The sequence below is a fragment of the Mirounga angustirostris genome, unplaced genomic scaffold (genome assembly GCF_029215605.1).
Source record: "Mirounga angustirostris isolate CCGP_5_RB_7025 unplaced genomic scaffold, mMirAng1.0.hap1 SCAF_5, whole genome shotgun sequence".
NCBI lineage: Eukaryota > Metazoa > Chordata > Mammalia > Carnivora > Phocidae > Mirounga > Mirounga angustirostris.
In genome coordinates this window covers 156,902,124-156,927,658 of record NW_026991713.1, presented here as the reverse complement: position 1 = coordinate 156,927,658, position 25,535 = coordinate 156,902,124, and the positions used below count along the sequence as shown (strand labels likewise).

The 25,535-nt window shown below is 40.2% G+C and overlaps 1 protein-coding gene across 1 annotated transcript; it reads right to left on the bottom strand.

The window, feature by feature from the left end:
* Positions 1 to 361: 361 nt before the first annotated feature.
* Positions 362 to 24,122, bottom strand: LOC123844532 (cytochrome b-c1 complex subunit 2, mitochondrial). Its single transcript, XM_045875125.3, has 14 exons — positions 23,967 to 24,122; positions 21,339 to 21,422; positions 21,092 to 21,241; positions 20,079 to 20,143; positions 18,119 to 18,175; positions 17,754 to 17,878; positions 15,628 to 15,725; positions 12,903 to 12,960; positions 10,329 to 10,424; positions 9,781 to 9,980; positions 8,071 to 8,151; positions 5,579 to 5,655; positions 1,919 to 2,072; positions 362 to 634 (listed from the first exon to the last, which is right to left on the bottom strand). Exons 1-14 carry the CDS (start codon positions 23,997 to 23,999, stop codon positions 551 to 553), a joined length of 1,362 nt encoding a protein of 453 aa, XP_045731081.1. The 5' UTR covers positions 24,000 to 24,122; the 3' UTR covers positions 362 to 550.
* Between the last annotated feature and the right edge of the window lie 1,413 nt (positions 24,123 to 25,535).

Below are 25,535 nucleotides of genomic sequence, written 5' to 3'. Positions count from 1 at the left end.
GCCATCAATAATTATCTTAATAGTTTCTGATGCTTCTGGACTCTATTATTGTATTCCTGTTCTCCTTTACAGCATCTAAAAGACCTCAGCATATAATAAATACTTGATTAACCAGGGGCGCCTGGGTGGCTCAGTCGGTTAAGCGACTGCCTTCGGCTCAGGTCATGATCCTGGAGTCCCGGGATCGAGTCCCATATCGGGCTCCTTGCTCAGCAGGGGGTCTGCTTCTCCCTCTGACCCTCCCCCTCTCATGCTCTCTGTCTCCCATTCTCTCTCTCAGATAAATAAATAAAACCTTAAAAAAAAAAAAAAAGATTTGAAAAAAAAATACTTGATTAACCAATTGCAAAGATGCAAGAAAAACATTTAAACAGAATGTTTTATTGACTTTCAGTCAGCTGGGGATAATTACCTGTATTTACGTGTTAAAACACTTCACCTCATTGAAAAAAAAGAGATGAATGTTATATTAGAGATATTTGACTTTCACGGGTTTGCCGCTCTGGGCTGAGAACATGTTCAGCTCTTCCCTGCAGGATGTGTTTCAGTATTACAACTCATCAACAAAAGGCGTATGGCTCAGATTTCCACTTGCTGCCATTGACTTCCGGCCAGAAACAAACTTCTTTGCAGCCTTTAAGTAAACAAACAAAAAAAGAAAAAAATTAACAGAGATAAGAGAATGTATTATCCAGCAGACAAACTTATTTACTCTGTTGTTTCAAGAGCGTATGGGACAGGGCATCCTGAGCCAGCAACCCTGTACTAAGAAGCTCTTGTGAAATTAACTACAGGAGAGCACTGAGCATTATTTTCATTTGTGACGCTGTAAGAAAGTAAGCTCAGGTGTTCCTTTGAATGTTCCCTCCTACATGTGACAGAGCAAGTATGGTGCTCCAGATTTGAGGGTAGCTGTTAAAAAGGGGGATAGGGAAAACCTCACCGACATTGCAAAATAGGGCAGAGGCGGCCTCAGGCCAGGCAGTACTTTGCAGTTTCTGTTTTATAACGGCAAATAGTCTGAGTCAGTAAAAATACCCCAACTGTTAAAAGTCACACTTTCTCTCGTTGTGTTCTTCATGCCACTATTTGAAGACCACAGGCTGGTCGTTTAGGTGTACTGCCACGAGTAGCAGCCCCCATGTTCTCTGAAGCCAGCTTTTTCATGGGGACACAGTGCTAGAGGCAGCTGGGGCCGGGACTCACATAACGGTCGTATACAAGAGGAGGCGAGCCATTTGGAAGAGTATGAAAATGATGAACTTAGGGGCCAACTGAAATCGAGTCAAGGTTACTGCTTTAAAATAAAATAACCTGTTTCTTTTTTCTAACCTCACTGTCCCTACATAAGGTAGAGCTGTTGTTGAGAAGACGGCTGAGACCTCTATGATGCAAGAGGAGTCGACATTTTTAATATAGAAAGAACTGGGAAAACCCACTGATTTTGGATTTATTCTGTAGTTCATGTATTTGTTAGGTACAATAGGGAATACAAAAAGGTGTAAGACGTCGTCCTTGCCCTCAAAACAGCTGAATCTCACAATATATGTGAAAAAAAAATAGCAATAGAAGGAGGAATGTCTTGGGCTGAGATGAATGGATATCCCATGCAGGACTGGCATGACAGAGTTTATTTCTTGGGAGGAGAATCACATGAAAATCACCTTTCAGAATTTTAAATGGTTTGATCTACTGGGACTTTAGCTGAATGAGGAAGACACACACATGGAGCTGACCAGGAAGCCATCTGCAGACTCGACGGGAAGGAGCGAGCCCTCCCGTCTCCGCATCAGGCAGCCAGCCACCAAACCGCAGGATTGGGACATATACAGCCCAAGGGAGCTTGTGCATTCCTTCTGAGACTGGATCATTAAGGTCAAATTATTTGATGTAAAATCAGAAGTTTTCATTCACTCACGTTTACAACATCGGCATCAGCAACGGAGTCTATCTGCTGAAGGACGGTGGCTGGCGGTGTGTACGATCCTGCACCCAGCGCCTGGGACCCGACTTCATCCAGGAACCCCTCAGAAGACTCCACTGACATTAGGTAGCCAGCTTTCAGCTTGTTCCTGTCCAGTAAAAGGTATGTAACTAAGGCAGAAGCCAGTTTTATAAGAGCAAGGCAATTTGAAAGTATGTTCTCAAACCAAATAAAGTATGTTTTCAAACACAAACATGTTTTGGTAAATGAACAGTTTTGGAAATCTTACAGGGCTAAAGGCCTCCATTCTGTCTTCAGTTCACCAATTATGTGATTATGTGATTATTTAGAAAGCTGTCAATATGAGATTATACTGGAAACCCAACAGACTGCCTTTTGATTTTAGACTAGAATTTAAGACTATTTTAATGTGAAGTTTTGATTAGTGAAGTAACTCTTCCTCCAAATACTTTTCTGGTGATGATTTTAGGCATTTCTATTAAAGCAGAACACCTATGTGGGGTCTTCAGGCACTGTCCACTTAGTGGAATATTGTGTGCTGATTCTCTATCTACCAGCAACCCCCCAGGCCCATTTCTACAAGGAGCTTGGTCTCAATGAGGGTGGGGAGTGACTGAGAAGACAGGTGGGGAAGGACAGTAGAGGTCTTTTTTTTTTTTTTTAAAGATTTACTTATTTATTTATTTGTCAGAGAGAGAGAGAGAGAGAGGGTGCACAAGCAGGGGGAAGGCAGACAGAGGGAGAAGCAGGCTCCCCGCTGAGCAGGGAGCCCGATACGGGACTCGATCCCAGGACCCTGGGAGCATGACCCGAGCTGAAGAGACATTTAACTGAGCCACCCAGGCTCCCAGGACAGAAGAGGTCTTACAGTCTGTGCAGCTTAAATATGGGCACAAAGCATGAATTTGAAATAAAAATCCAATTCATAATTCTCTCTTGAATAATTTAACTCTCAAACTATCCTTGTTTGGCACTCTGTAGCAAGAGTTCCATTTACACATAATCACAATTTAATGCAGCAATTTTACCACACTGTCAGTTTAATTAAAAAAAAATTTACCTCCTTCCCCCCCCCCCCCAAGAGAGGGAGGGGGGCAGAAGAAGGAGAGAGGGAGTCTCAAGCAGGCCCTACACCCAGCACAGAGCCCAATGCAGGGCTTGATCTCACGACCCTGAGATCATGACCTGAGCCGAAACCAAGAGTTGGACACTTAACTGAGCCACTCAGAGGCCCCAAAGAGTTTACAGATTTTACCTCTTCACTCTAGGCAACAAACGGATGGTTACCAGAGGGGAGGTGGGTGGGGGGATGGGTGAAATAGGTGATGGGGATTAAGGAGGGCACTTGCTGTGATATATGGAAGGGTTGACTCACTATATTGTACTCCTGAAACTAATATTACACTGTATGTTAACTAACTGGAATTTAAATAAAAACTTAAAAAACTTTTTTTTACCTACAATAAACTTTACCAAGAGATTATTAGTTTGTCCCTTCAGCAATGACACCATGCTTTCTTTCTTTCACTACAGGAAGACTAATAAGAATCTTACAAGAAAAAGTATCAACTCCATCAAAATGGCAGAAAACAAGCATATCTTGATATTAATAACTGAAATTCCATTTTCTACATGTTGCCATACCTTATAAAAACTGTGCTACGCTTAAGAAAATATATTTTCTTAAATAAATTAGATTTGAAACTGATTTTTCTTAAGTAAATCCAGTGTTTCAATTTATTCTCATCATGTTTTGTTTGTGGTGCAATCATGTAGAACTGCATCCTATTAACCAATCCTTGGTTCCATGTACATATTTAATAAACTGTATTGTACTTATTTAAGAGAGGCAATTTTTAGTGTGTTCAGTGTAACAGAAGTAATAATGCTAATGGGAACAATCTGAAATGACCAGGAAGCTGTTCCCTTCTGAGTCATAATTTGCCCCATCATACTTCCTCTGTGGGCAATACTAAACGATTAGGAAGACATTGTTGAGTTTCACGATTCACATTTTGAACTGTCCTGAATAGACGGAGTCAAATTTCAGTGTTTTAAACTGCTGTATGAAAATGCAAGCTGATTTCCAGCTCGGTCCGAAGTGTGTCTCTTTTGTTAGACTCTCCAAACTACTGAGTGAGAGGTGTTGCTGGCACTCCCAGTGAAAACAGTGGGAATTAAAAAAATCGCCAAATAGGAGACAAGTACTTCAATCTTTTAATCAGATACAGTGGTCCCCCTTTATCCATGGGGGATACCTTCCAAGACCCCCAGTGGATGCCTGAAGCCATGGTTAGTACCAAACCCTATATATACTATGTTTTTCCTAACATACCTATAGTTAATTTATAAATTAGGTACAGTGAGATATAACAATAACTACTAATAAAGTAGAACAATTGTAATAATATGCTGTAATAAAAGTTATGTGAATATGGTCTCTGTCATTTAAAAATAACTTAGTGTCCTATACTCACCTTTCTTGTGATGATGTGAAATGATCAAATGCCTACATGATGAGATGAAGTGAGGTGAGTGACGCAGTCGTGCTGTGACATAGTGTTCAGCTACTGATGACCTTCGACAGTAAGTCAGGAGGAAGATCATCTGCTTTCAGACCATGGCTGACTGCAGGTAACCATGGATAAGGCGGGGGGGGGGGTGAGGGGGGAACTAGTGTATCTTTTTTTGGTCTATCACATCAGTAAAGAGGTGAAAAAAAAAGAAATGGCCAATGGTTATGGCAGAACAGGCACTCTCCTATACTGGTGCTGTGATTCTAAACTGGTACAACCTTTTTACATTGGGACTCTGAAATATAAAAATAAAAATATAAACATATATTTGAACAGACCTCTGTGATATTTATTATAACTCCTGACTCAGTTGGGAATCTATACCAAGAAGGTAATATGAAATACAAAAATGTTTTAAGACCGAAGATAGCTTTTATAGTTTATAATTTCCAACTGTAGGAAATGTCCAACAAGTGTATTTTGATACACCAGTTAATACTATTTATAACACATTTTTAGTAATCTGAATAAACGGAAACATCATTATAATGTTAAAAAAAGAGGAATCATTGGTAAGGAATGAGATCATTTTTTACTTTTTTTGTGTGTTTCTTATTTTCAAATTTCTACAATAAACACGCTATTAAATAGGATATAAGTATATATAATAATAGTTAATAAATATGTTTAAAATGCATAAAATGGTCAAGAAAATAAGCAAGATATTAACAATTATATCTCTAGGTGGCAGGATGTGTTTCCCTTTCCTTTTAAATACTTTTCTGTACCTTTCAATCCTTTTTTTTAAAAATGTTATAATATGGTGTGTTTGTTTTTTTTTTAAAGATTTTTAAAATTTATTTATTTGACAGAAAGAGAGATAGAGCAGGAACACAAGCAGGGGGAGTGGGAGAGGGAGAAGCAGGCTTCCCCGAGCAGGGAGCCCGATGTGGGACTCGATCCCAGGACTCTGGGACCTCAGCCGAAGGCAGACGCTTAAGGACTGAGCCACCCAGGCGCCCCTGTACCTTTCAATCCTTTTGGGTATATGTTACAACAAAAAATACAACTTTCAAATAGTTGAAACACAAAACACACAGTTAATACTGTAACTTACTTGGCAGCTTGGACATCTGCATTGGAAAGGTTTCCTTGAGCAATTGTTTTCACTTGGTTATAGGCAGCCTTGATAACCTAGGACAAACAAGAGACAGCTGGTCATTTCTGATCAGTGCCAGAGTCTCCTGAAGCAATCAAATGCTCCTCTACTGAGGCAAACACACAAGATGGAAGGTCGGTTCCAGAGAAAAGCACAGTGTCCATTTGGAACTCTTGCCACTATGCGCTCCTTATTCTTCCAGTGTTCCAGAAAGCAGCTGTTTGTACAATCTGTAGTGTCCAAGTAGCCAAGCTATCTAATCTATCTATTTATGTATTTATGGTGGGCAGCAAACCAAGGTTTATTGAGCGATAGCAAAGTTTATTATCGAGTGATAGTACAAAGCTCCCGAAGAGGGAGGGGATCCAAGAAGGTTGCCTGTAGCCAGGCTTTTTAGAAAAGTAAGTGGCAGAGCACAGAGAATGCCAGGCTGGTTTAGGAAAAGCAAACAGGGATTTCTAACTGCCTGTAAAGAATAAATACCTCTAAATTTCCCCAAAGCGTCATGCAATTAATAACTGCTATCCCTTACTATTCATTAAGAAGAAAGTAGTAATTCACACACAGCCAATCTGTAAAGCTTGTCCATGCCTGGGATGCCGGGGTCAAGCAGGAATCACATTCCAGTGATGTGGGTGGGTGTTTGGGAAATATGTGTTGGATAAATAAGTTCATAAACCCGGTCCATGATTTTCTCCATCCCAACCTTGGCACCATCCTGGGTCACTGATCTAACCCTAATCACCATTCTAGGACCTTCATTTCCCCTGCATTTTAGCTACCCATTTCAACAGCCACACCCGACTTGGATATAACCTAAATTTGCCCTTTCTGTGAAATCCTCAATTCCAAGACCCCTGGCCTAAGTCTTTAATCACACTATCCTTGTTCCACTTTATCAAGATCTTTAGTTCCTTGATTTGTCTACTTTCAATCCATCGAGTCCCTTGGCTTCACTTCTCTGTCTGACCAAGATCCGCGAATCACTCCTTCAGTCACTCTCATCAGTGTGTCCCACTCCCTTGCCATCTGCCCATACTTCTGACTTGCCCACTTCGTAGGCTTCTAACCTTGGATGGAACCTACGACCCGCCCCTTTCATTACTCTGTTAGAAATACTACTGAAGGGGCGCCTGGGTGGCTCAGTTGGTTAAGCGACTGCCTTCGGCTCAGGTCATGATCCTGGAGTCCCAGGATTGAGTCCCGCATCGGGCTCCCTGCTCGGCAGGGAGTCTGCTTCTCCCTCTGACCCTCCCTCCTCTCATGCTCTATCTCATTCTCTCTCTCAAATAAATAAATACAATCTTTAAAAAAAAAATCCCTACTGCTTAAAAAAAAAAAATACTACTGAAAAAAAACTATGAAGTGATTGTAATACGTAACAGTATGTGTAGGAAATGTCGAATGTGACTGTCGTATGAATTTGTGGTCTCTCACCTCCAGGAGACACCTACATGGCTGTCAATGCCCATTCTGTGTGTATCTAGCCCTTCATTTGTCCCAAATTTCATTATTTTCTTTCAACTCTCCTACCTTCTCTTACTCTCAAGACAGGACAGCCTCCTCCCTGACTGGGGATGTACTGTATCCGCATCTTTCCCACAGCAGCCTTTGTGTCCAAGGCTAAAATGTCCACTTGTACTCTGTATCCCACCTGCTCACGATTTTTCAGACCTGATCCATTTATAATATCCTATATCTGCTCCAATCTTTCTTTCTCTTCAGTATGAATTCTCTCCCAACTTAATCTCTCAGTGTAAACTCTCCTAAAACTATCACCTACCTCCCCAGCAAGTCTGAGCTCCACCTGCCTATGCCAACCTCACATTTCGTTCTTCTCATTCATTCCTTAACACTATAAATTTTAGCTCACTACCAATACTCTGGTGAAAACTGATGTTACCAGTGATGTCCTGGTTTGCTATAACTACCAGGGCTCTCTGGTAACTAAATGGATGGTAATCCGGAGTGGATCAAAATGGTGTTAACCATTCTCTCTTTCCTGGCCTCTTAAAAATACCAGTTTCTCTTCTTGTTTTCTGGGCCATTTTCCTTAGTCACTTGGCGGCACTCCCCAAAGCTCGGGCTTCAGTTTTCTCCTCCTACAGTCTTTCACACACAACCCTGACTTCAACACAATCTCTGTGCTGGGGACTCTGAAAGATCCATGTTGGCCTTGACATCACCTGAGTTCTCAATTTAGATGTCCCAGAGAGACAACTCAATGCCACCTGTCCAAACAGAACCAAAATACCAAGGAGACACTTCTTCCCTCTTTCCTGGAAGCATGAGTATACATTTTTAAATTCCTTGCACAGCAGACACATGGTAATGGTATCACACTATACAGAGCTCTGATAAGTCATGGCCTTCAAACACTCCCTATTTTTTACTAAAAACCTGTTAATGGAGGAAAAACACTTGTGAGAATTGGTGAGTTTGCAACTTACATCTCCAGCTGTGGCAGCCTGTGAGATGGTGTAAATCCCGAAGAGTCCAGAATCCAAGTAACAGGCATTAAAAGCGGAAACCTGAAATATAATGAAATTTTACAGTATGTCATTTTACCAGGGAAAACGGCACAATTTCCCAAATAGACAAAAACTTGGGGACCTTCACGATACAAGCAAAAAAGATAAATTAATATTTCATGTAACCAGTTCTGTCAAGGACTGCAGTGTTTTGGACACAGGTTACTTCTTTCAAAACCATAATGGTTTTAACTTTTTTCACTTAAATCTCCCTAAAACAGACTGCTTGCTTTACTTTTTGCTGGGTATTTTCTAACCTTTGATGAGTAAAGGTTACTGTAAACACTAATTTGTGAACAGTATCATCACTGTTCACTGATCACAGCTGCCGTATGGCTGAGTGGTAGACTGTGGGCCTTTGGCATCACACACACCTGCTGTCTTCCCTCCGCTAGTGCTGGTGACTTCTTTTTGGCCAATTCACTTACACTTCTCCTATACACTAAAGTCAAAGGGTTAGGGAAAAATGTCTGCTTAGTGGACGTTATTCAGATACCGAAGGTAGCTGCAAGTTCAGTCTCAGGATAACGGGGGTATTGCTGTCTGCAGTCTGGGCAGAGTGTTAAGCTCCCTAAGGGGAACACGAATGTCAGTGTCCTGTTTCCCAGTGTTTATGTGGGTGATTTACAAAAAGACCACCTGAGCTGTTATTAAAAATACCGACTTTCAAGTTCAGGTAACAGATTTACTCACTCAGATCCCTGTAGATGCAATCTGGAAAGCTGCATTTAAAAAAATAATTCCATGTGATTCTTATGCATGCTAAAATTTGAGAACCACTGGCTTGGCCCATATAAAGCATAAGAAGAAATGTTCTTTAATGATTTGAAGTTTAATTACAATTTTGAGACTATCCTGTTCATACCTCAAATTTCTGGCCAAATGCTGAAGTAGGAATTTCTTTCTTTCTTTTTTTTTTTTTTAAAGATTTTATTTATTTAGGGGCACCTGGGTGGCTCAGTCAGTTCAGCGACTGCCTTTGGCTCAGGTCATGATCTCGGGGTCCTGGGAGCGAGCCCCGCATCGGGCTCCCTGCTCAGTGGGAAGCCTGCTTCTCCCTCTCCCACAAGCAGGGGGAGCGGGAGAGGGAGAAGCAGGCTAGCCTGATGTGGGACTCGATCCCAGGACTCTGGTTATCAAGACCTGAGCCTAAGGCAGACGCTTAATCGACTGAGGCACCCTTCATTTTTCTTTTTTAACTTAATCTTAAACTGGAGGGATGGGTGTGTAAAGTTTCTCAGTGTACATGCTGTACATTTGGTTGGAAAACAGGAAGAGCAGTGAAATTCACGAAATAACCACAAGAACACAAGAGGACAGAAGAAAATCTAGAAAAAAAGACTAATTAGAATCTAGGAAAATGTTTAATATCTAAAACTTTATTCTGAAGGGCCCTGAAAGATGAATTTCTGATTTTTTAAGCATTTCCTTCTTTCTATATTATATAACTGAAAAGAAAGGATGTTTCTGATAGGCCCTAAGGAACTAAACTCAAGCCTGGCTATCTCTTCAATTTTTCAAAGATTTTCTTTGTGTTCACCTTAAATTTTAAGAGCAGATTAACAGGACTACATCATACACACTCAGCCTTTACAAACAAAAGGAGAGATGTTGACTATTCAGACTCACATCAAATGGCTGGTGAACTCCCTTGGCAACAGCCTGGTACAGAGAGCTGGTGGGATTGCTGCCCCTCTTGACATGTGGTCCAGCACCCAGGACATACTGGAGAACACTAAATGCATTTGCTTCTGTACCTCCTGTAGCAGCACTTTCCGCTACAAGAGCAGCATGAACGAGACTGTCTCCATTCTGCTCTCGGATTTCACCTGGTGCCATGTAAGGAGAGAGCGAGGAGGAAAGGGGCTTGGTCACCACTAGCTTTATTCTTCTGCATTCTCTACGACACAGTATTAACCCACTAAGATTAAGGTTTTCTGTGGCCTGGTGCTCCCAGCATACCATCCTGCTTTCCCCACAACACACACACACACACACACACACACACACACACACACACAAAACATGTTTAATACACAACACCCAAGCAATCTAATCCCTTCCTTCCACACTGAGTCTGTTTGGTGGTAAGTAATCAGGCCTACCCTACTCCAATACACTATTCTGATGGGGAACGTCCTTCTGATAAATCAGCCCTAACAGAACAAAATGCTTACCTCCACGATATTTGGCCTTTGCACCAGGTAAACCAAGCCCACCCCTCATGTTGAGAAACTGTTCTGCAACTTGCTTTAGAACAGGGTGACTCACACCTATTTCAATAGAAACAAAACCAAGCTAGAACCATAATTTTTAAAATACAATTGCAAAACATCTACTGTTTTAAAAATAGTATATGATTATACAAATTATTACAGAAATAAACAGTAAAGAAAACGAGTCCACCCCCCACAATGCTACTTTCCCAGAGATTCCACTTATAGTTTACTAATACATATTCATCTAGAACTTTTTTCTATACTTGTATTAATATTATCCTCATTTTCTTTTATTTTTAAAATGGTGTTATTCTATTCATATTGTTTCTAACTTGTCTTTTGTAATTTTTATCTAGGTGAGTGGTCTACGACAACCATTTAATGGCTATAAAGAATTCCATTATATGAATGTACTATCATTTAATCAGTCCCTTCTTGATTGACATTAGCATGTTTCCTGATTATAATCATTGGCTATTAAAACAACACTGCATTGTGCAAATAACACTTTTTAAAAAATTTTAAAATCAATTAATTAACATAGTGTATTATTAGTTTCAGAGGTAGAGTTTAGTGATTCATTAGTTGCATATAACATCCAGTGCTCATTATATCACGTGCCCTCCTTAATGCTCATCACCCAATTACCCCACCCCCCTACTCACTTCCCCTCCAGTAACCCTCAAGTTTGTTTCCTACAGTTAAAGAGTCTCTTATGGTTTGTCTCCCTCTATGATTTAGTCTTATTTTAGTTTTCCTTCCTTTTCCCTATGTTCATGTTTTGTTTCTTAAATTCCATCTATGAGTGAAATCATCTGATAACTGTCTTTCTCTGACTGACTTACTTCACTTAGCATAATACCCTCTAGTTCCACCCACATTGCTGCAAATGGCAAGATTTCATTCTTTTTGATGGCTGAGTAAAGAACACTTTCAAGAGAGTAAAATGGATCCACAGAATGGGAAAAAATGTTTGCAAATGATATATCTGACAAGGATTTAGTATCCAAAATATATAAAAAACTCTTACAACTCAAAAATAATAAAAAAAACCCCAACCCAATTCAAAAATGGGCAAAGAACTTGAATAGACATTTCTCCAAAGAAGATATATAAATGCCCAAAAAGCACAAAAGATGAGTTATTAGGGAGACACAAATGGAATGAGATACCATTTCACAGACACTAGGATGGCCACCATCGAAAAGACAGATAGTAGTAAATGCTGGTGACAAAGTGGAAATACTGGAACCCCTGTGTGCCGTCGGGGCCGGGAGGGATGTCAACACTTCAACTGCCACGGACAACAGTCTGGCAGTTCCACAAATGGTTCAACAGTTACCACAGGTCCTGGCGATTTTACTTCTAATAATATACCCCAAAGAATGAAAAACAGGTGGTTCTAACTAAAACTTACACGCGACTGTTTTTATTTACAATAGCCCAAAGTTGAAAACAACTCAAATGCCATAGTGATGAACAGATGAACAAAGAGTGGTAACGGAGTATTTTAGCCAGAAAAGGGAATGGAACATTGACACATGCTACAATATGGATGGACTCTGAAAACATTATGTGAAGTGAAAGAAGTCCGCTATAAAAGGCCACATATTGTAGGATTCCATTTCTATGAAATGTCCAGAGAGTCAACTCTGTAGAGAGACAGGAAGGAGATGAGTGGTGGAATAAGGAGTGGCTATAATGAACACAGGGTTTTTGGGGGGATGATAAAAATGTTCTGCAATTAGATAGTGGTAACAGTTATAGCACCTTCTGAATATAATAAAACTCATGGAACTGTATACTTTAAAAAGGTGGATTTTATGGTATTTGAATTATACTGATGATGCTGTTATTTACAAAACAAATGAACCAAAAAACAGTATCACAAATATCATCTTTGTGCAACTATTTTGTAAACTTGACCAATTGTTTCTGTATGATAAATCCTTAAAAACAAAATAGCTGGGTTTAATATATCAATATTTAAAATTTTAATATATTTAAACAGACCTCCAAAAATATACCAGTTTATACTCTCACCAACAATTTTTGAGAGTGCTTAATTTTTCCATACCCGGGTTAATACTGGGCAGTGTCAATCTTTTAGTTTTTGCCAATCTCATGGGTTAAAATTTTAACTATTAGGCAAGGCTATCTTTTACAATAATTGGCTACACACACATTTCCCCCATGAATTGGCTGTTCACTCCCTTTGCCTATTTTCAATTAAATTATACTTCTTTAAAACAAAAAACTTGTAAAAGCATTTTGCTTAGAGAAATTTGCCCTTTATCATAATTTTTCAAATACTGTAATAAACTCAAAGCCAGTAGTTTACATAGTTAAATGCTGGATTCTGCTTGCTAAAACCAGACAACCTACCCATTAAAATCCTATCACACAATGCTTGTCTGACATCAACAGAGAACTGAGTTATCAAATTTGGTTCAATCCTGTGCTCTTATGATTACAGCTTAAAAAGACTACTCTTAAAGAAACAGACTGACATGAAAGCAATTCCCAACTTACCAAGTCCAATCAAAGCCATTCTTGCACTTGTGAAATGGTTCTGAACAAAGTAATGCAACTGAGGAAGTTAAGAACATTTATGAGGTTATATTGGTATAAATACAAAAAGCCGTAAAAAATTAAAACTGCAGGTCAACAGAAAATAAATACTCAGGCTTAAAAGCTGCCATAGTAAACTACAGACTACATAGTGCTGAATTATATTGCTTTTATTTTTTAAACTATTGATTAAAAGAACTAGAACTTAACGTGGTAATGGTTACATGACTGTGAATATAGTGAAAACTACTGAATTGTGCACTTTATTTTTTTTTTTAAGATTTTATTTATTTATTTGAGAGAGAGAGTGAGAGCATGCCAATGAGTGGGGGGAGGGAGAGAGAGAATTTCAAGCAGGCTCCATGCCCAGTGTGGAGTCTGACATGGGGCCCAATCTTATAACCCCGAGATCATGACCTGAGCTGAAACCAAGAGTCGGACACTTAACCGACTGAGCCACCCAGGTGCCCTGGAATTGTACACTTTAAGTAGGTGAACTGTATGACATGTGAATTATAACTCAGTAAAGCTGTATTGAAAAAAAGGAACTAAAAAACGGCCTGAAAAAAATTAGAGCATACACTGGCTTGAATTTTTTTTTTTTTTTTTAAGATTTTACTTATTCATTTGAGAGAGAGAGAGAAGGAGAGACAGTGAGAGAGTACAGGCAGGGAGGAGAGGGAGAAGCAGGCTCCCCACTGAGCAGGGAGCCCGACGTGGGGCTTGATCCCAGAACGCTGGGATCATGACCTGAGCCGAAGGCAGATACTTAACCGACTGAGCCACCCAGGCGCCCCGACACTGGCTTGAATTTGAAAAAAATGAGACTAAGCTTATGATTTTTATTATGTGATTTTAGCAGATGGGCATCAGATTTCATCTTTATATATGTCGTAAGAAAGTACTATTAACATTCTACAGTAGGGCTAAAACCTATTCTCAACAGGAGCACTGTTGCTCCCAAGGGAGTGAAAATTGACTCTTGGGGGGCGAGAAAAACATTTTACTTCTTTTTATGTATAAAACACAAATATATATACATGTATATAAACAGACCGCGTATCTGTAATATTAAAAATTCATTTTGAGTCAGGCTAGAAAAAATTGGCTAAAAATGGTTCCTTGGGAATGGGTCATAATGTTGAGAATCATTAGGCGACGGTAACGTGACTGAATCCAGTTACCAGAATTTGTGCCCTGAAGTGAACGGTGCCTACATCTTTGGAATCACCACGGAATCATTCTTTTTTTTTTTCCTCCTGAATGCTGCCATCACTCAAGGTATTCTAGCACCAATTTCTTTAGAATTTCCTTTAGACTAAGGACACATTTTAAAATGCTAGTAACTTTGAGGTAACCATGGTTAATATATTGGTATCTGTCCAGGATACACACACACACACACCCCTTTATTTTCTAAAAATTGAGACCCTATGGTACATCCTATTCATAAATTACATTTTCTAACTTGACAATATGCTATGGAATTTTTCCGTATCAGTATTTTTAAATGGTTGCATACATAGTATTCCATTCTACAGATACTTAATAAGTTACTTAACTAGTCCCCTAAAGTTGGATGTTTAACTTGTGTCTAATTTTTCATAATTATAAACAATGCTACAGTAAACATCCTTGTGGATAAATGTTTTGCTATGTATACTCTTTTAGCTACCTCAATAACGTATCTTCACATGGGTGATTTCAATTTCTGAAAAATTTCAAAACTCATTAGAGGCTAGTCTTATGAAAAATTTTCACTGTTTAGGTTGGATGATATCAGTTATAATTTTTTAAAAGTGCTGTATGAATGGTAGGCATTAAACTGTTGACTGGTAAGTGGATAGTTTTCTAACCAGGAAATAAAAGAGGAAAGGGATTGGATATACAGTTCAGTTTTCTCTAGTGGCTAACCAGAAATGAAATGAGAATAAAACCTTAACTTCCGAGTCACATACACACTTTGCCAAGTATTGACAGTTGCCAATTTTTCTTTTAATGTCTTCTGATAAATAATTTTTTGCAGGGTGGTAGGAGTAGGAAATTAAGATTATATATAGGCACCCACACTTGCAGGAGATACACTATGACATTCAATGTTTCACGTTTTGGACCTGAAGTTTTATGTTACATATATGGCTGGGACATGTAACAATCTGTATTGCCAGCAAACTAAGGCCCGTGTGCTGAAGGAGGGACGTGAGCTAGTACGCAGGCTGATGATGGCTGGGGAGGTGACGTGGGTTCATTCCTACCTGCACACTGAGGAGTTAAAGGAAGACTTTTGGTCAAAAGATTATGAAATTTAACACTTAAATACTGTTTAAAAAAGATAAATACACACAGAAAAAGGTCTAGAGGAAAATATACCCAGGCATTAACATTCAGTGCCTTTAGGTATGTGAGATGTTTTCTTTTTTGCTTCTTGTTGTTTTCTGGATTTTCTGAAATAAACATGTCTCTTTTATGATAAAAACTTCATTTAGTTAAAAGCTGTAAAAATTGTTCAGATAGAATTTTAGTTAAAAAGGCAAGCTGATTTAAAAAAAAAAAAAAAAAAGCCAGCAGGTGAATTTTTAAAATTCGAAGATAAAAAAAATTAACAAACAAACCTGAAATGGCAGATAAATGTTCAATTTAATGTGAAAACAAGCACATTTTAGAATGTAATGTCTTTTATCAGTACCTCATCTGGTGTCACTTTTCCAATCCTATAATCAGGACAATACAGGGAATTAGCCAAGGCGTTTCTGTAAGCTGCAGCATGCAAATTTTCAAGGACATCTGTAAAATAAGTAAAGAAGCATTTGTGGAAACAATTCAAATAAGACAACGTTTTTAGAACCTAGAAAGCAACTAGAATATACAATTTTGGTCACCTTATGGCATTCAAGTGTTATGAGGGCTTGAAATTTAAAAGTCGGCCAGCTGAATGTGCTGAGAAAAGTAAGAAATTAGGACAGCAGCTTCTACATACCAGGGTTCGCCTGACCACTTCTCTGACTTTAATCTACCTGGTATCATCTGGAGAGTATAATGGCCTGGGTTTCAGCAAGTCTGAATCTAGTTATAGTTCTGCCACCAATGCACCATGTGACCTTGGGTAAGTGATTTACCTCTATTTTACTCCTACGTTCTCTACGTAATGAGGAGTTGTCAGGTTAAGAAAATATATGAAAGTGCCAGTGTTAAGTCCTATTAATAGCTTTCGGGGGGTCCAAGTGTCCTCCTCACTGGAGCACAGGCACTGTCCCTGCTTTCCTGCTTCAGTCAGTGCCTTTGTCATTACTTGGGCAATCTCCCTATGCCGGGAACGGTCAGGTGCTGGAAACAGAGAGATGAGTAAGACACAATGCCTGGCCTCAAAATGTTGAGCGGGAAAACGGTGAAATAAAGCATGATGGGTGTGATGTCAGCAGTAGATCAAAAGCGCAGCAGGGGCGCAAGGGAAGGGCAGTGGGAATTGGAAAGGGGTAACAGAAGTAAAGTCTGGAATGAGCCTTAAGATGGATAGATGTTTACCAGGGGAAGGATTAGGGAGTGGCATTTCAGGCAGAGAGAACAGACAAAGGCGTGAAGCATGACAACGGATTCAAAGGGGAACTGCCTGGGAGGGGAAGAAGGTAGCGCAAGAGGCAAGGGAGGTGGGCAGGGGTCAGATTGTGAAAGTTAACATATATGCTAAGTTGAAGAGGTTGAACTTTATCCCACAGATAAGAAGCAGCTTTTAAAGGATGAAGATGCAGATTTGGGGGCAGATAGCAGCCGGGAGATGGCAGTTAACCATTCACACAGAAAGGATGAGGGCTGGAACCTCACTGCTGACAGTGGGGAAGAAGCCACAGCTGGTAGGTAAGTCATCTTTTCTACAATTTTCTATTTCTTTGGTGGAAGTCCGGAGTAAGGAAGATCATACTCCTTTGTAAAACAAAGTATCACAGTGAAATAATATTAGCTAACATAGACCAAACTCTCACTTTGTTCCAGACACTTGACAGGCTTGCTTTCTGAGTGAGGCCCATCCCATGCAGGCCCCTGCAGCTGGTCACCTGTTTAGACCCGAGGGGCCCACCTGCACACTTCTGCTCCTACCGGAAGTTGCAGGACTTCCAAGTCAGCAGTGCTTGTTTACTAATCTGTTTTGCTAGTCATACTTGTCAAGATTATGTATTGAACATTATATAATCACAAAGTATGAACACCTAAAAAGTTCTTATTTTTAAAAAAATTAAATTGCTTGCTTTGGGAAGATCCAGTGAAGGTAAGTGGCTGAACAGTAATGCCAGCAGCAACCACGAACTGTTGCCGGGTTTGGTGCAAGCAAACTACTGAAGAAACACTGTATTCTAAATTCTGAAGCCGGGATTCTATAATGAACTTACATACTATCAAAGATGAAAAATAGTCAACAATATGAATGTTTAGAAACACAAGAACAATACAGTTAAGAAACTAGACAAATTTTTGGAAAAGGCAGTTTTAAACCCAAGCAGAGAAAAATTTCAATGGCAATTTCTTCCCTCTACAAACTGATCTTCTCAAAAACCCAGTATCTTAAAAAAAAAAAAAAAAAAAAAAAAGATTTTATTTATTTGACAGAGAGAGAGTGAGAACACAAGCAGGGGGAGCAGCAGAGGGAGAGGGAGAAGCAGGCTCTGCGCTGAGCAGGAAGCCCGATGTGGGGCTCAATCCCAGGACCCTGGGATCATGACCTGAGCCGCAGGCAGATGTTTAACCAACCGCGCTACCCAGGTGCCCCTCAAAAACCCAGTATCTTAGAAAGAACTGAATGGGATCTGAAAATATACTTACGAGCCTGTGGATTCTGAAAAGCCACAGCTTTGTCAATCCTTAGCTGAGACTGAAGGGCAGCCACTTCCCAACGACGGAATTCTGGTGCTGTGGTGACATTGAGCAGGAACTCCATTAGAATATCACTACAGAAGACATCAAGATGAGAGTGTCGAGTCAAAAATTTAAAACCCATGTCCATGCTACGTAAAGGTAATCTTCTCAATATTAAGTTTTAGCCCTGTGGTAAACACAACGTTCTACAGTTTGTGAGTAAGAATCCAAAACAAAAATCAGAGGTCACAATGCCACATTAAAAAAGACAAGAACTGAGCAGCTAAGTGTTTCTTTAAAAGCAGGTGTCCTCAACACATGCAGGTACTTACACGTGGTCCCGCAGGCATTCCACAGTGTAGGCCATGTTTTCCCTGGTTGAAGTCACACTGCATCAGAAATAAATTACAGTGAATTATCTAATCAGAAGAATAAGCTTTCCTTATATCTTTGTTAGATCAACCAATTTGGAAAAATTATTTTGAAGTATAAAAATACACATATTCATCAACTAAAGTATAAAATATTTAAGAAATTATTTTCAAGGAAGGCAATCTTGACATATTACACATGGATGCACCTTGAAGACATTATGCTAAGTGAAATAAGTCAGTCTTGGAAGAACAAATACCGTAATTCTACTTTCAGGAGGAACCTGGAGAAGTGAAAATCATAGACCGTAGAATGGTCACTGCAGGGGGCTGGTGGGTGAGGGGGTGGAGTTTCTGTTTAATAGCTACAGAGTTTCAGTTGGGGAACATAAAAACATTCTGGAGATGGATGGTAGCGATAGTTTAATGCCAAATTCACGCTGAAGACCCGTACACTTAAAGCAGTATATTTTATGTATATTTTACCACAACTTAAAAAAATGGCATTAGGGACGCCTGGGTGGCTCAGTTGATTAAGCAACTGCCTTTGGTTCAGGTCATGATCCTGGAGTTCCGGGACCAAGTCCCCACTGGGCTCCCTGCTCAGCAGGTAGTCTGCTTCTCCCTCTGACCCTCCCCTGTCTCATGCTCTCTGTCTCATTCTTTCTCTCTCAAATAAATAAATAAAATCTTTAAAGAAAAATGGCAATTAAAGCTGAAGATCTCTTTGTACCCTTCTTTGGCTAACCTCACTCCCTCCTTCCCACTCTAGAGACAAGCAAAATTATAAGCACTACATATTATTTAAAAAAAAAATTGTAAATGCCCCATACCTTAAAAATATCTCATTTTTCCACAAAACATTGAACTGGAATAATCTAGTTAATCCCTTAACTGCTGTGCACTAGTCTCATCACATCACTAGATCATACTTTATCCCATTTCCCTGAAGATGGCATTTAGATTATTTCCAGTCTTTACAAAAATAAACAGTATCTTTGTGCATGTGGATTAAAAACTTAGGTTGCAAGATACACTCCTTTTTTTTTTTTTTTAAAGATTTTATTTATTTATTCATAAGAGACAGAGAGAGAGGCAGAGGGAGAAGCAGGCTCCCCGCTGAGCAGGGAGCCCGATGCGGGACTCGATCCCAGGACCCTGGGATCATGACCTGAGCCGAACGCAGTCGCTTAACCATCTGAGCCACCCAGGTGCCCAAGATACACTCCTTTTCAATATTACTAGATTTTCCTTGATTCTTTTCTAAGTAGTTTTATCAACTTATTCCACTAATTGTAGAAGAGATTCTCCCTCTTCCTTAACACTGCCAACACGATATATAAATCTGATGGGTAATGGCATCACATTGTGATTACAAGTAGAGATCAGTGTTTCTGGCTTCTTCCTCTGGGAATAGCCTGTTCCTATCCTTTGTCCATCCATTTTCTTTTTTTTTTTTTAAAGATTTTATTTATTTGACAGAGAGACACAGCGAGAGAGGGAACATAAGCAGGGGGAGTGGGAGAGGGAGAAGCAGGCTTCCCGAGGAGCAGGGAGCCCGATGCAGGGCTCGATCCCAGGACCCTGGGGTCATGACTTGAGCCAAAGGCAGACTCTTAACAACTGAGCCACCCAGGTGCCCTGTCCATCCATTTTCTATTTGCTTGTCTTCTCCTAATTTGTAGTTCTTTATTTTTCCAAATAACCCTCTCCATGTTATGTATGTGGCAAACATTTACTCCCAGTTACTTAAATATTCACTTTAAGGCATAAAAATGTTTTACATTTTGATGTAGTTAAATTCATTAGCTTTCTCCTCCTTGTGCCTGATTAACAAATCCTTAATCGTGTTGGTAAGTTCCCTTATGATCGAATATTTTCTGGTGTTTTCACTATTTCCTGCTACTTATTTTTAACAAACCTTAATTTGCCACCAACTGCTTCGATTCCACGGGTTATCTTGAAAGATGAAGCTCCTTTTGTAGTCTGGAAAAAGAACTGTACTTTTAGTAATTTTTTAATGCTAAGTTTGCAATCACACAATATCACAATCTAAATGTCTAATTGTCATTAGATTCAAAAAGAACTTTACCTAAACAGCGGATCCCTTTTTAGTTTAAGAATTATAAAATGAAGTTTGCCAAAAAACACACAATAGTTTTTCTCTTCTGTAGGATCAAGATACCATAGCATTCCTAAGCGAAATAAGTCAATCAGAGAAAGACAATTATCATATGATCTCACTGATAAGTGGAATCTGAGAAACAAGGCAGAGGATCATAGGGACAGGGAGGGAAAAATGAAACAAGACGAAACCGGAGAGGGAGACAAACCATAAGAGACTCTTAATCTCAGGAAACAAACAGGGTTGCTGGAATGGAGGGGGGTGGGAGGGATGGGGTGGCTGGATGATGGACATGGGGAGGGTATGTGCTATGGTGAGCGCTGTGAATTGTGTAAGACTGATGAATCACAGACCTGTACCCCTGAAACAAATAATTATATGTTAATTTTTTAAAAAAGGGGAAAAAAAGAATGTAATGTATTATCCCAGAGTAACACTGAATTGACCACAACTACAAACAAATATGGATAAATATAAAATAGTTTTTGTTAATATGAAAAACAACATTTGTTATTGAAACTATTTCAAAAGAAAAGGGAAGAAAAAGCAAACATTTTAGAATAGTTGTTAATCTGGGGTGAAGAGGGTGGGAAGGGAAGGAGACACAAGTAACATTGATTTTAATGATAATGTTCGACTATGTTGAGTGATACATTCGGAGGTGCTTATTTGACTGTATGCTTTATAACCTCCATGTTACATAAATCCTTTTGTGTGTTTCGAATAATATGATGCATTATTTTTAATGGGGGAAAAAAAAAAAGATGCCACAGCATTCCTGAACAGAGTGAGGTAGTAAAGATGCTTACCAAACTGGATGCAAGACGAAGCAAATGAGAGGTTCCTAAGTTGTTGGAGTCCTCATATCTACTGCCTGCTTTAATGAACAAACCAATTCTTGACGCAGGAGCATAGTTCTCCAGAGAAGCAATCACTAAGCCATTTGGTAATTTGGTAAACTGTATTTAAGATAAAGTGAGATGTGATCAATGCTTTTCTATTACCAAAGACAGTAAGGAGTGTATGGGTTCCAGTGAGTAACTCAGTGGGACTGACCTCAAGGTCCTGAGGATGTGAAGGCACTCCTGCAGGGGCGGCCGTGGCTTTCACTTTGGGAGCAACTTTCAGGGAATAAAATCGCTAAACACAAAAAAGACAGGTTACACACATCTCTCTCAAGAAGAGTCTTGTATTCTGGTGTGCCCAAGCAACAGGTGTTCAGTGATAATAGATCTTCAAGGTTGGATTTAGTGGACTTATTATTTCCCAACCACTCTTAAATCTCTGTATTTATGTGTGATTTGTAGAGCCTGAAGGAATACCTAATCCTACATTTTCATTTTTTTAGAATGTAAAGAACCACTGTATTTTTCTTTTCCCTGTTAACTATCTTATTAAAGCTTCAGGTGGCTCTTCCTGGCTCTAATGCTTTGGAATTTTTTTTTTTTGACCTGAGTCAAAGGCAGACGCTTAACCATGTGAGCCACCCAGGCGCCCCTGCTTTGGAATTTTTTGAAAAAGTGTAGGACTGCCACACCCATACTCTTTTATTAGATATTAGCATTACTATTTCCCTTATCTGCCCAGTCTCATTCTAGTCTACCTCCCAAGTGAAATGACTTCATCTCCATAATCATTTTACTAACCTTTAAAAAAGACCAAGTATACCAAGGACAATTCCTCCAAGACCCCAATATTTCACATAGTATCTTCACTCTCTTGGGTGCTACAGTAAGACCACACAACCAAGGGCTTTATTTCTTTGACTAATACACATTTATATCATCCTGAGATTAACAATAGCTTCAGCTACAGCAGATTCTCAGTTCATTATATGCAGCCACTGGAAAGGTAAAAAGGTCCTCTTAAAGGCTGGATAATTGATCCAGATGCATAACTTTATTGTTTTTTGGGTAAATGATATACGATGCTATAGAATTCATTCTAAGGCTCATGAGGTTATTAGAAAAGATGTTGTCCCAAAATCAAATGAACATACTGCTGGAGTTTCCTGAGGACTCCCATCAGAGGCTGCAATGCCCTGACTCCATGATGTCCTGAAGGGCTGTTTGTTAAATATTCAACATCAGTCCTATACTGAGTTGGTTCCTAGTTTTCACTCGCTATTAGTACTTTTTAACTATAAAATACAATTAGCTTTGTTTTACATCAATTTTGTTTGCTGGGTGTGGTATAGCTAACCCTACTTGTGATTCTAAAAAGTAAAATTTTAAGATATGTGAGCATAGCTGTTCAAATATGAATAATCTATAGTTCCATTGCCAAGGGAGATTTAGGTGCTTTCACCTCAAGAAATAGTGACACTTTGATTATATACTATCTATAATTTGTCCCATTCAAATCAGCTGCAAAGAATTATCCTAACTGTCAATTACTAGATAATTTTAATAACAAGATATGTATAAATTTATTCTTTTGTAAAATAAGGGATATAATTAGAAACATTGCTTTCAAGTTTACTGCAATTTGTTTACATTGGTCCTCTCCAACCGTTACCTTTGAGTTCTTTTATCTACTAGACAGTTGGGATGGATAGAATGGAGGCGATTTGGGGGTCTTTTGCCACTCTAGGCTGCTCTCAGCGTTGTTAATCATTAGTCTGTCTAGGTGTGGCAGTAAGGGTAATTTAGGCTATATTATAATTTAAATTACAACCATTCGTATAATCCACAGTATGTCTATTTAAACATTAGGCACAGAGAAACTCCATTCCCTGTTCTTCTGCATCTCTGTCTAGCAGGTTAGTAGTTACCTAGTAACCCAGATACCGTTGGCATTTCGGGCTAGGTAATTTTTTGTTGTGTGGGGGGAGGATGTGCTTGTGCACTGTAGGATATTTAGCAGCACCTCTGGACTCCAGATGCCAGCTGCACTCCCCACAGGCTGTTACAACCAAAAATGTATTCAGATATTGCCAACTATCCCCTGGGGGCAAAACTGGCCAAGCTGAGATTTTTAAGTGCTCCTCACCTCCCCTCTTGATAACTACCACTCCGTAGTGGTAGCACACTGACATTTGAGGAGTTTTCCCCAAGTGACAGCTATGTTTCGCTTGGGCTTGAAGCAGGAGTCTTAAGCAGCTCCCGAGGACTGACCAAGAGCCGCTCCTAGAATTCTCTAACAAGACATGAAGAAAAACACGGCATCCTGCCAGGGCACCATAATAAGTTCTAGAACAGTGATAAGCACTATACAGGCATTAGCTCATTTCTTCCTTAAGATTTTACTCATAAGCCCACTTAACCGTTGGGGAAACTGATGCTCCATGACACACTAAGAAGCAGAGGCCACAGCTGACGGTGAGGGTGGAGGGCTAGGTCTACGCCGGCCCCTTGCCCCCCAGGACTCGCGGTTTCCTCCTCGGGCACGCAAATGCAGCAGTGACCTTCAGAGGTCTCTCCACCGAGTCGCGTCACCTCCGCTCTCAAGCCCTTTGCCTTTTCTCTTCAGGTTCTCCGGAGTTAGGTCTCTTCTGCGCGTAGCACGAGCTGGGCCTCCAATGCCCGACCCACCCACCTTGCAGACCACTTGGCCCGCAGAGTTCGGCTGAAGGGCAGACGGAAGCCCAAGGCCGGGGAGCTCCAAACCAAGCACCTCCGGTCCGTATCACCTTGCTGACAAACTGCTCCCCAACCTTTCCCCATGCCCACCGGCTGTGCTCACCGAGAAGGACCCGGCTCTGTTTAGCAGCTTCATGGCTCAAGATTGCTCTAATCCACGGTCACGGCCGGCTTAAAGGAAAGCAAGATGGTGGCTGACGAGAGGAGTTTCCCAGCATCCCCCGCGCGCTCTTTCCCACGCCTTCTACGTGTAGAGGACTCTCTATGCGGACCGCGCTCTACTGCTCCCTGGAGGAGGTTGGGCCAGTCCAATTCCTCCAAGACGCAGTATAGGCGGACGCAAAGTTTTGTAAGTAAATACTCAGAAGATTACTTATGTTACCACTTTTTGGATTCTCGTCCTGGCTCGGATATCCACTCTGTGATCCTGCTCTAGCTCTAGGACAGCCCATCACAACCCACCCCCGCCACTTTGGATTCTCCCGACCCGGATTGTCCAATGAGACAGCCCCTTTTCCCGGGGTTCCTCCCGCGGTCTCTCGGCTCCCGTCGGCTCTCGAGCTCCCGCACAGCCAGCGCATAAGGAGAGTCCTCTCTATCTCTTTGCCTTTCTGCCGAGGCTTGGGCTTCGAAACCGGGCGTGACTGCTTCTTGCTTGCTAAAGTCCTCACTAGATCATTAGCTCTATGAGGGTAGAGGTCTTGTCCAATGAACTCGCTGCTCTCACTCCCAGAACAGGCGGGAGACACAAATGGATGAATCCTGAAACCGAGGCAGTCCTCACAACTAAAGTCTCTGCTCTCATGAAATTTATATTCTTAGGCTGGGGCTATGTAGAAAACACAAACTTAACTATAATTTTCGTATGAGAAAACTGAAAATGTTTTGAAGAGTAGGGGTGTGTGTTGGGGGGTACTTCTGAGCTGAAAGCTGCATTTTGGGTCATGTGACTATCCGGGGGAAGAAAGTTCACTTTTCAGTGAGTATTAACCGTGAAATCGCCTTGTGTCAGACACTGCTAAAGATGAAGGCGTGGTCTTTGCCCTTCAGGAACTTACAGTCTGCTACTGTGGCACGGTTGGGAAACCAACAGCATCAATACCATTTGGAGTCAGAAATGCAGAATCTCCATACTTAATCAAAATCTGCATTTTACAAGATTCATATGCACATTAAAATTTCAGAAGGGTTGGTGGTGCTGTAGACATTTACAACGCATAGACAAACTTACGTCTAACTCTTTGGCCTGTGGCTGATTTACTTGACTTCTACAACTGTCTAACAGGATTTCAGGTGACATTTAAGACCCGATCTGGCCATTAAGAATCTGGTGCAAACCCAATTTCTGTGCCTTCAGGGGGCACCCCTGTCTCAAAGTGTGGCAGACTTAACACTAGTGGTGCATGAGATTTTAAGTTGTTCATAAATGAACACTATTCCATTTCAATAGTTGTACATTTATTTTGAGTATTATGGCAAGCAAAGCTGGTAAAGAGTTTCCTCTTTAAATACATTTGCAAAAAGAGTAAAAGTAGGTTTAAACAACGTTGAGTAAACTATTGGTGATAGGGCAAAAATCATGAAGGTGTTCTACCAATGAGTGAGGCTGGAGAAACATTGCTCTCATCAAGTTGCCCACCTGCTTAAAATTTTTCAATGATTCCCCATGTTT

Coding starts and splice junctions, on each gene's coding strand:
- LOC123844532 (XM_045875125.3), bottom strand. CDS start 23,999: ATGAAGCTGCTAAACAGAGCCGGGTCCTTCTCG. Junction 10,425..12,902: donor AATGGCTTTGATTGGACTTG/GTAAGTTGGGAA, acceptor CTATTGAAATAG/GTGTGAGTCACCCTGTTCTA. Junction 9,981..10,328: donor AAAGGCCAAATATCGTGGAG/GTAAGCATTTTG, acceptor ACATGGCACCAG/GTGAAATCCGAGAGCAGAAT.